This window comes from Sitophilus oryzae, unplaced genomic scaffold (genome assembly GCF_002938485.1).
Source record: "Sitophilus oryzae breed Bouriz unplaced genomic scaffold, Soryzae_2.0 scaffold_1368_pilon_pilon, whole genome shotgun sequence".
Taxonomy (NCBI): Eukaryota; Metazoa; Arthropoda; class Insecta; order Coleoptera; family Curculionidae; genus Sitophilus; species Sitophilus oryzae.
Window position 1 is genome coordinate 195,516 of NW_022146024.1, and position 12,364 is coordinate 207,879.

General features: G+C 30.2%; 1 protein-coding gene across 1 annotated transcript in view; it reads right to left on the bottom strand.

Annotated features, from left to right (window-relative positions):
* Positions 1 to 1,051: 1,051 nt before the first annotated feature.
* Positions 1,052 to 12,364, bottom strand: part of LOC115875291 (peripheral plasma membrane protein CASK-like) — a 454,286-nt gene continuing 442,973 nt past the window's right edge. Inside the window, exons 14-15 of the mRNA XM_030890711.1 lie at positions 9,313 to 9,381; positions 1,052 to 1,165 (exon numbers count right to left, since the gene is read on the bottom strand). Coding sequence (XP_030746571.1) covers positions 1,052 to 1,165; positions 9,313 to 9,381 — 183 coding nt within the window. The remainder of the gene's footprint in view (positions 1,166 to 9,312; positions 9,382 to 12,364) is intronic.

Here is a 12,364-nt window from a genome sequence, read left to right on the forward strand (position 1 = left end):
TTTTGACATTTTCGAATGTGGTTTATTTGAAATTGCAATAAGCGATTCATAACGACAATTTGACTTAAAATACTAAGTGTGTGGTACCAAATTATTGGTAAAAAATGCCAAAAATTTCCAAATATGCTAATGAGCCACCCTCGTTCCATTTACAAAAATTGAGATATGATTAAAAACACGATTTGGGAATCTTTTAACCGATCAGGACAAGATACTAAAAACATTAGACCATCAAATCTATTTTTCCAAGGCTCCTTGATTAAAAATTAGTGTCTTTAACACAGCATTGAAATTAAAAATATAATTTGGTTTTAAGCGAAAATGTCAAAAGTTGATATACGATATGTCATTCTATTCAGAGTGTCATTTTCTATCGAATAAAGTAAAAAAATAATGAGGGTGCCCTTTAGAAATCAAAAGTTATAGTCATTTCCGGTGAAACAGGAAGTGACCGAAAAGAACTGAATACGTCTATCAATCCTAATTTATGCCATATACTAACATACCAAATCTCGATTTTTTATCAGAAAAAATAAAAAAGTTATAGGGGGTGAGCCACTTTTGAGACGCACCCGGTATAACAAATCAGGGGCAAGTTAATTCATGTAAAAATAATAAGCTCATCCTCATGGCAACGACATAACCTAAACGTAAAAATTATCATAAATTGTAAAATTGGCATTCAGATGTTTTTTCATCGTGAATAAAAAATCACGTTCACAGGTATAACTGTGTATACGAATTCTCGTTTTAGCCCAACTCTAGTTTCCATCTTTACCAACTAAATCTAAAAAAAAAAGATTTGGTTTTTTTAATGGATGTCTCACTGACCCTCTATGATGATAGAATTGCATGCGAAGAATTGTGGAAGAAAATTAGCAATTTGATATTTTTCACGGAAAATAAATATCGTAAAGCTAGAATGTTACAAATCTTAAAAATGTATGATTCTAATTTTGTACAATATCTGATGAAAATAAGATTCGTTTACAGTTAGATAAGCAATTACTCTGGACAAGTAATAAAATCATTTTACTGTAATAAAACTATTTTATTGTTTCCTTACCTGAAGGATGTCGCCAATATTGAAAGCGATGCCAGCTTGTGCGCAAGGTATGAGATCGTCTTCGAGAGGATCATAGCAAAACTGAGCTCTAACGAATATCTAAAAACGGGAAAAAAATAGAGACCATTAAATTCTATTTCTGCTCAAAAATAGGGGTATTTATCATTGCAACAGTTGTGTTAGTGAAATAAAACTTTAATTTGAACAATTCGCATTCGAGGTGTCGCCATATATAGATATTATCATTCCCCATTATCAAGTAGACACTAAAAACAAATATCCTAAGCTACACGATTTATACACGAATTATAATTATTCAAGTAAAAAAAGGCAGATGATAACCATTGCGATTGTGCCACAATGACTCGAGCATTGTCTTTCTTTACAATAGTTGTTCAAGCAATTGGTAGTGCCTAATATTTAATTCCAGTAACCATTGTATGTTAATCAAATTGAAATTTGACCCGAAAAATTAAACTACAAAAACTACGAAAAAAAACTACAAATGGTAAAAAAACAATGATTTTACACAATAATTTAATGAAATAGAATAATTTACATGATTTTTTTTATTTTATAATTGATAAATGATTTTCGTGATAAACTTTGTTAATAAATATGTCGCCAACCTCGCATTTTTCTGTCTACATCTGGTTTGTATATCTTGGGTACCTTCATTTTGTACAGTAAGGTCTACATAGTCTACAGTTTATCTACGATACAATTCAAAAAGAAACGGCGTCACGGATGACTTTGAGATGAAGGTCGCTGTCATTTTATATGTAAAATTATATGGGAAATGCAATAGGATCGCTCTTTTCTAGCCAACTGGTTGCTGTTTTTTTCGATAGCACTGTAATTTCGGTTTCTAGTAAACAATTTTACGGCCACTGAGTCTGATATTTATTTTACCAAACGATGTCATACCAATACCTAACTGTTACAATGATAAAAAATAATACAACGTTTTTTTTTTAAATATAACTATCAACAGAAAAAAACAGCACTCAAATATAGGTAGGTACATATTTTTTTATTTTATAAAATTTCTCTATAAGCATACCTACTAAAAATAGAGGGTATAAATGAAGACTAACAAAAAAAATCAGTTTGTAGAAAGCTCTATGTAGAACAATAAATGTGTAGATTCATAAAAAATTCTAAATTGACTGATATGGCATTTTTTTACTTCAAAAATTATTCTAGAAATCAAAAAATATATAGTCGAATTTTACAACTCGAGCCGATATTAAAAAACAACTATTTAAAAAAATCGGCTACTGATTTTTTTTCTGCACTTATACATCTACACCCTGTATATTTAAAGCATTTAAAACAGCGCCTAAAAATATAAAAAAGCAAATATACAGCACATCACATCACCAGTAAAACTCTGATTCTCTACTTTGTTGGTACTTACAAGTACTGGCAGGGGTTTGATCCTGAACAGCTAAACAAAAAAAACACAAAATTTCATATAATCGTCAATTTTTAGAAAATTTTGATGATAACACTACGAAAAACAAACTAAACAAAGCTGTTTGGATCGAAAATAATATAAAAATAACGAAATTAAACATAAATAGCTGTGTCGGCCCCTAAAACTATATGTTACTGCCTGGGGTATATAAAAAATAAAGATACAAATCATATTTACTGGTATGATGAGATGTGCTAAGCAATACTAATAGGGAAATGAAATAAAAATGATCGCAGGATGTATTAGTTTTTGGGAAGATGTCATACACTGATATCCGTCATTCTCTGAAATCCCTAATCGTTTCACGTATTTCCGGCAAGCGGCATAACTCTTTAATTGACTCATCGATTGAATGTGAATCTCGGGGCATTCCCTGTAATGAAGGAATTATTTCAGTGAAACGCCCTAATTAATTGATTCATTACAGTTCCCTTGTTTCTCTTTTTTTTTGTCTTTTATTAATTATTAGGGATGAAAAAATAATTTATGGCAATTATACCACTGAATTTATTTTATACTTGTGTTTTTATTTCTTATTTCGTTACTTTTTGTATGCTATGAACTGTATGTTCTTTATTTATAGTGTGTTTGGATATATTTTACGTACAATCCATTTGGTATAGTCTGTGAAACGAATAACTTTGAATTTGACAGTTCCCGCGGGCTTTTCTAGTGTTAGGTTAGCAACTTGCAGCCATGCATTTTTCTTTGTTGTCTGACGTTTTTTACGTCATAAATGTATATTTTTAGTTTCAGCTGTTTTATACAGGTACGAGTAATGGTTCTCGAGATATTTGGAATCAAAATTATCAATACCTATCATCATTGACATAAATTAAACGTGTTGACTAAATAGTTATTGGACTGAAATTATAAATTTGAAATGTTTTTGTGCCAAAAGTTCAACAGAAACTGTTTTATCATCATTTTTTAGCAGCAATATTTATGATTCATTTAAAAAAAATAAAAATTTCCCAAATTTATTATTTCAGTCAAATAACTATCTACTCACACAACGTGTGTATTTTTGCGAAATCGAAATAAAAATGAAACTTGTACACTAAGCTTTTTAGGACATACATTTATGCGAACTTTTTTACTTATTTTTATCTGCAGAATATGCTGCCGAAGTTTCCGGAATACAGTTCGGACCACCCTGTACATTTTATCTTAAATATCGTAACTACGGAAAATACAGTACTTGATGCACTAAAAGGCAACACTGTCCTAAGTTAAATGATCGCCTAAAACAGGCAGACAGTGGAATTTAATTAATGTAGCTTATTACGGCGTTTCACTGAAATATTCCGTCATTACAAGGAACGATTGAGATCTATAGTCAAACGATGTACCAATTGAAAGGCTACGTTTTGCCGGTAATACGTGAATTGACTAGGCATTTCAGGAAATAACAACCTATATTTATTTATTCATCGAAATCTATATTTAGAATGTGAACTCCATCGATAAGCGGTACAGTTGAAACAAAAATTGAACTTATATACTTTCTTTAAAATATTTTTCGTTTTATAAATGATTGGATACATAAAATTATAAAATATAAATAAAGACATCAACGAATTCCAAAAATATGTACTACTTCAAACAAAAGTAAAGCTGCACCACTAAAAGTTTACTTAGTTATATTCTCCTGTACAGTTTCATTGTGACTAACTAATTTGAAATTTTCAACTAGTAGAAACGTTTAACAAGTTACGAACAAATTTGCATCCAAACTAGAGAATATATTTTGCAATCAATGAATATTTTGTCAACAAAATGTGTTGTCAAAGAGTTTGTTCCCTGTTTTAATTGGAATGTTTCAATAAATTCATTGCTCGGTGAAGTTGAAAATAAAAAAAAATGCTGAAATAATTTATAAAAATCAAAAATACGAACAAACATATTTTATGTTTCTCTAGTGTATGTACAGGAATCGTGTAGAAATATTTTAAAATATCTATTATACATTTTGAAAAGTAGTTCTAGTGTAGTAATTTGCACAAAATAGGAGTAGTATAACTCTAATAGTCTAAGTTATTTTGCTATAGACACGCCTTTTGATTTTTAGGACTTTCCATCCTATTTTCATGTTTTTCTTAATTTTCTTTAAAAACGGTAAGGAAATTTGGAAAAGTATAAACGAAAATAACCATTTTAGAACAAGGAAAATTTCTTATGAAAAATTAATTTTTCTCAAAATGTAAATAATAAAAAAGTTTTTCCTCTTGTAAAGACAATCCGGGGTCATATTGTGTAATAACTAAGATGTGTAAGATTTCTAAAGTTGTCGATATTATATTTTATTATTTACAGAAGTTTGGTCAAACAAATTTACACACACACACACACACACACACACACACACACACATTGTATCATTTACCTCAATTTTGACTTGATTTAGAGGCTGTATATTTAAAAAGAAGAGCACATGTTTTGTAGAAATAATAAATAAATAAATAAAATATTAATTATAAATTTAAAAAACATGTTCTACATTGGAAATTTTCACAGAATAATCAGTATGAAATAAAATACTGATCATAAAGGATATTAATTCTAGAAATGTAGGACACTAGATTTATAGAGTTAAGAGCTAGAAGGTGAAAAATGTTACAATCCTTTATTTTTTACAAAGTACTACAATTGCCTCCATTACGATTCGAGTTGGAGGTGGTAAATTTAAAAATAAGTTCACATCCTTTATTTAAAACAACTAAAATACACTTTCAATATTATTCATAATTTACAAGTTACATAAAAACGACAAAAAGGTTTATTTATTAAGAATAATTTAGAGAGTTTATTGTCCATCACATGGAAAACATCAATCTAATTAGAAAAGATACAACTAAAATTATAAAGTATGAAATCGTCTGGTATCCCAAATCCGTAAAAAAATACAGTCTAGAACAGGGTTTCTTAAAGTGTGGTCCACGGACCCCTTAGGGGTCCATAGCATGTGTATCAGGGTTCCCCACGGTCCGCATTACGCCAGTTAACTGTAAATATATTTATTAAGAAAAGATATAGTGTAGGGCGGCGAATTCAGTAGGTATTTAATCACTAAACACTACGCGATGCCCGTAAGGATAAAAAAAAACAAAGTTGAAGCTGTTCCCTTATCAAACGATGTTATTCGTTTAAGAATTGTTGAAATGTCGTCAATGTTTTACAAGTCGTTGAAGAATTAATTGCTTCACCGTTTCCATTCAGCATTCAATTGGATGAAAGCACCGATGTGTCACAATGTAGCCAACTCTTGCTATTTGTCCGTTACGTACAACAAGACACACGTAGTATAAGAAGAGTTTTTTTTTGCAATTCACTTTTGGCTACAAAAGGCTTCAGATGTTGTTGAAATGACAAAAAGGTTTTTCGAACAAAATATAGACTTGAAGAATAAACTTGGTAGTATCTGCACGGACGGAGCTACCCCGATGCTTGGTAATACGTCTGGTTTCGCGGCTTTGGTCAAGAAAGAGATCCCTCATGTTATAATAACTCATTTTGTCTTACATCGACATGCTTTGGCTTCACGGACTTTACCTACATTTATGAAGGCAGTTATACATGTGTCAAAATAATTAACTTCATCAGAGCAAGAGCTTTAATCCACCACGTGTTTAAAAGACTTTGTCAAGAAATGGGGTCAGAACATGAAGTACTGCTTTACAACACAGAAGTTCGTTGGCTGTAAAGGGGACAGATCTTAAAGCGATTGTTTGAGTTGAGGATAGAAGTGTTACTTTTTCTAAAAGATGAAGGAAATTCACTGTCTGAATATCTTTCAGAGCAAAGATTTTGTACGGGGCTAGCGTATTTGGCTGAAATTGGATGAGATTAACTTGTCTCTTCAGGGCTCTGCGGTGACCATCGTGGATGGATCTGAACGGTTTTAGGCTTCATACGTAACTGCCACTTTGGAAAAGGAGGGTAGAATCTGGTAACTTTGCAAATTTTCCGTTGTTTGAAGAGTCGATAGCACAAGGTGACGGCAACACGATATCAAAAATGCTACAGAAAGAGGTGCCTAAACATTTGGATACATTGCAAACTTCTTTTGAAGGCTACTGTAACTTATAATCGCGTGAAAATGAACCGCGGGTGCGGGGTCCATTTATAATCGACACGGATAATATCAGCAATGAAGATCTCATTAAAGATGACTTAATTGACATGATATCAAAAGAAGTTTTGAAAGTTTTGAGTTTGGTGTTCTTTAAGTCAAGCTTACCCTCTTCTTGTCAAGCGAGCTATGTCCGTTCTGATACCATTTGCTACTACGTACCTTTGCGAGGTACATACGGAGTAGCGTCGGTTCTGGTCTCAATAAAAACAAAAAGTTGTAACCGATTGAACGTCGCAGATGATATGGGCCCTGCCTTGTTATTTAACGTTCTCATTGAGGCTAAACAGCAGCATCCTTCTAACTAATTTACTAGTGTACGTGTAATAAATCTACTAAGAAACCTTTTCTTTTTATGTAAATAAGGTTTTTTTTTGTTTTCCTTTATTATTTCTGATAGGCGTCCGTTGAATTGTACAGGGTGAGTCAACGATAGAGTAAAGTCCATTATCTCATTTGTTTCGAGGTTTACAAAAAAATGTGAAATACAAAAGTTATAAGGAAGGTTAAGATACACATTTTAAAATTATTATAGAGTATACAGGGTCCTTCAAAAATGTGTGGCGGATATAACATATGTTTTTTTAAATGGAACTCCCTATTTTTTATTTTATTTTGAGATTCTGCGTAAAATTCTATAACTTTTTTATATATAATGTTATATACCTAAAATTAATAGTTTTTGTAATATTTAAATTTGTTTATACAAATGTTAAATTGCAATGTGGTAAAAAATTGTCAGTTGTACCATTGTTTCTGAAGTTGGAATACCAAAATTTGGTATGAGAGTTCTATAGAGATTAAAAAGAAGATATATGTTAAGATATTTTAGTTAAATGCTACAGGGTGTTCAAAATATATTTATGAATTTCAACTACTTAAAATTAAAAAATCTCAAATTTTTTAAATGGTACACCCTATAAATTTTCATTTTTTCTGATAGATTTTGAAAATCTCTTCAACTTTTATTGAGTATGTCATATACCTATTTTTAATAGTTTGCGATTTATTCCATTTTTTTCTATTTTTACCCTAATTTTAATAAAATTACGCTATAACATCATAGTTACCGTAACAAAACAAACATATTTATTACTTATTTTTAATAAGTAGTTTAATAATCAGTTACAATTAGTTAGTTTTTTACAAGTTATTATTAGTCAAAATTAACTAACTTTACTCAAATAAACTAAAATCGTAGTCGTGAATTTCTTGGTGTATTTCTATATTATGAAAGATGACATTTGGATTTTCCATCGGGCCGAATAGCCACAGATTATGGTAATGCTAACTAAATTACCTAATTGTTGACGACTACTGATATTGAAATTTTCTCCGACATACAGTAAAGTTTTTGTTCTCGTAGTAATTCTGGTTTATAATTCATTTCGTAAAGCCAATATTACTACTGCCACAAAACCGTCCCATTACACACTGAAAATATTATAATATAATATAATATAAAAATGTTCTCTAGATAATCTACATCTATTCTTGTAGTACTTAGCAAAGTACTATATAATATATAGTACTGAACCAAAAAATATGTTTATTTTGGCTTGTTCGTGTTTATCAGTCACAATGACTAATCCATTTTCAGAAAAATCTGAAACTTACCTATACCTCTAACATTTATACTTATTACAACAAATTAAACTAAAATTCACCTTTTGTTCTTAACTTCCTTAACAGACATATGAAATTTTGATAATAATTATTATTTTTTGTCATGGTAACTATGATGTTATAGCGTAATTGTATTGGGTAAGATATGGGTAAAAATAGAAAAAATTGGAATAAATCGCAAATTATTAAAAATAGGTTGAAGAGCTTTGCAAAATCTATCAGAAAAAATTAAAATATATAGGGTGTACCATTTAAAAAATTTTAGATTTTTTAATTTTAAGTAGTTGAAATTTATAAATATATTTTGAACACCCTGTAGCATTTAACTAAAATATCTTAACATATATCTTCTTTTTAATCTCTATAGAACTCTCATACCAAATTTGGTATTCCAACTTCAGAAACAATGGTACAACTGACAATTTTTTACCAGACTGCAATTTAACATTTGTATAAACAAATTTAAATATTAAAAAAACTATTAATTTTAGGTATATAACATTATATATAAAAAAGTTATATAATTTTACGCAGAATCTAAAAATGAAATAAAAAATAGATTGTTGCCTTTAAAAAAACATATGTTATATCCGCCTCACTTTTTTGAAGCACCCTGTATACTCTATAATAATTTTAAAATATGTATCTTAATCTTCCCTATAACTTTTGTATTTAACATTTTTTTGTAAACCTCGAAACAAATGAGATAATGGACTTTACTCTATCGTTGACTCACCCTGTACAAATTGCGAAAGTGGTCCGTGACTGCAAAAAGTTTAAGAAACCCTGGTCTAGAATGTATCTAACTATACTTTAAATGTCAAAGTTTAGTCAAATCCATGCCTAGACAGACAATAAATGTTTTTTAAATTGAAGATGACTTAAATAACAAAAAAATAAACAAGAACGAATAAAAACAGACGACATTTTGTATTGGAATGTCGTCTATTTTATCTATCCTGTCATGAGGAACAAATTGAAGACGAGCAAAGAATGTCAACGACTTACCTCGCAAGGTGGTGGGGCACTTCGGTATGAGGGAACTATTTTGAACGTGACAGAGCCGCGGGCTTCTCTCTGTCAAAGGAAAAAGAAGAGAAAGAATAAAAAAGTTAATATAATGCCGCTATCGATATCGATAATATACAAAAAACGTGGCAGAATTTATTGGGCAATATGTCACGAGTTTAATAAGAACCGTATATATAAAATGAGAAATAAGAGGGTTGGTCATGTTTTTTTTGTAGCAAGACATTAATAATAGTCGATAGAAAAAAACTTATTTTAAGAACGCCAATTTTAAAAAAAAAATTTTTCAGAATTTTATAATCTCATAAGATATACAGGGTCGCGATATGTATGAAAATCTAAGTCGATTATTAGGTAAAATATACGAGGTACCGCAAAAGTTAAATATAAAAGTTATAGGGTTTTAAATGCCTATTAACGAGTAATAAATTTAAGTATACAGGGTCGGTTCATAAAAATCAAAAGGCACATCGTGCTTACTTTTTTAAATGGAACCCCTGCACATTATTGCATATTTCAGTTCTTCCTTCAATCCTTCAATTCTAAGCAAAAAATGAAATACACACAATGAACCTCAAACCAACCGTTTCCGAGAGTTTTGAAAATATCACTTTAAAAAATCGATTTAATTAATTTCTGATGTGTTCCGTTTGACTTAACGATGCCATTCTGTGAAAACTGTGATAATAATATTTGACAATAGTTTTCAAGTTACCATTTATAGTGTATAGTATAAAATGAGATTATATCAAGTTTGAAAATTATGTATCTTTCATATAACATTTCAAAATCAAATTTTCATAATTCGAAAATTGTTGAATTTAGGTATGTACAGGGTGGGACCATTTTGGTTGTTTCTATAGGTATCTAGGAAACCGTAAGAAATATTCAAATTTTGATCAGCAGTCTCGGTTTCTTTTTTGAAAAATCACAATGGCGCAAAGGGATCGTGGCTATCTTGACCGGTTTCGAAGCTACAGGGGATTCTCAAATTTTGTGTACTTTTTGAAGATGTTCGATAGTCTGTTTATTTTAACAAATACGCAAAAATGAATTGCCAAACATTCTAAAGGCACTTTTCTGTGTAGAATGCAGTGGCGTAGTCAGACTTTTTTTCGAAAAAACATTTTTTAGATATTAACTATACTTATGTTTTTTTAAATACAACCCCTATATATTTTTAAATTTTCTGGATTCAGTTTGGCATGGGCTTATCGAAAATATGTAACACTATATATTTATTTTCACTATTAACTTTAAAATTCCAATTTATTTAAAGATAATTATCTTCCTCGTAGTAGGTCATGCTGAGTATTAAAGGAAACAAGCGAATATCTACTTTCAAATTAATCCATGTATAGCAAATAATTATATTATAAATAAATTCGAACAATACGAAGCAAATAAAAATAAGTGTGACAGAAACCAAAGAACACATTTTAATACAAACCATAGAGAAAGATAATATTTTTTTTCTTCTTTTTATTACTTTCTATGATACAAACGCAAATAGGTTACTTCAATCGGGCTTCTCAGTTAATATAAAAATAAAAGGCAAAGACTACATTAAATGTTCAAACTGCTGCCCATTATTATTTAGACGGAATTGGCACCGTCTCTGCACGCCGCCGCTAACATTTCGAATGTGTATGTTGGTTACACTTTGCAAAGCCACACAAAACTATCTTGTAACTCTTCTAATATTCTATTTGCATTTCGATAACTTGCGGTTTTCAGAACCCCTGAAAAAGAAGTTCAATGGAGTGATATATACAGGGTGTCCCAGAAATAAGTGCAAATATTTTAACTGGTAGTATAGTTCAACCCCAGAAACACGCCTATGAGGTTTTTTTTGCGAAAAAAAATGTTGAAAATTTAAAATTTTTCTTGACATTTTCCGGGGAATTTGAAAAAACTTTAAAGCCACTTGTTTATTCACCTGAGATTTCCCTACTGTGTATCTAAACCTGCAGTGTTGCAACCTCCTATGTTATCCATATTCTACATAGTTCGGCGGAACATAGTTCTACATTTATAAATTCATAGACAAATTTCTACTCAAAAAATTAGAATGTTAAATTTAATCTTTTATCAGTGCTCATTATTAATAATTATAGAAAAAACACATTAATTATTTTTAGTACTTTACCCTTTCAATGAAAAATTAACAAAAACCACCGAAAATTAACTAAAACATTACGTTTATGACGTTTACGAAAATCTTTGTTATGCTTAAAATAACTGTATTTTGGAATAAATTTAATAAATGATTCATATTATTCATAATCAGGTCACAAAAAGAAATTCCTAAAATGTTTATCGTAATTTAGAATTCAATTCAAGAAATTTAGAACAGCCCAACGAATAATTGATTCATTTTTGTTTTGTTTGTTTTCTTTCTCATGTTTCTCTGTTTTATTTAAACCACTGTTTTTAAACACCTTGAAAGCGGTATTACTTTGAATTTTCGAATGGTCATCGCTGAGAATTATTTTTATTCACTTTACGAACTACTTTCAATCTAAAAATACATGTTTCACTCAACATTATTGACAACGTATTTTGTTTTTTTTCGCTATTTTTTCATTGTATTTCGACAATTCCATCGACAGCCTAACCGGTCGTTCTTCTCTGCCCTAACCGTCAGCCAAGAACCGCCGCGTGTGAATTTGAGTCGCCGGTCGCCACGCCGCGCCGTGGCGAGCTTGCGTCAGACGACGATATTAAGCAACGTTGTTAGAATGATTCAAATTATTGAAGAATCACTCGTATTAAATTTAAAATAAACAGAGAAACATGAAAGGACAAACAAAATAAAAATGAATTACTATTCGTCATTGTTTTCGATGTATTGATTTCTGAATTACGATAAACATTTTAGAAATTCTCTTTTTGTGCGCCCTTTATCAATAACCAATTCATTTGTGTTTTGTTTGTTTCCTTCATGTTTTTCTGTTTTATTTTAAACTTAATAAGAATTTGATTACTTCGAGTGTCTTGAATTTGAAATTGTTGAAACTACGGCAAACTC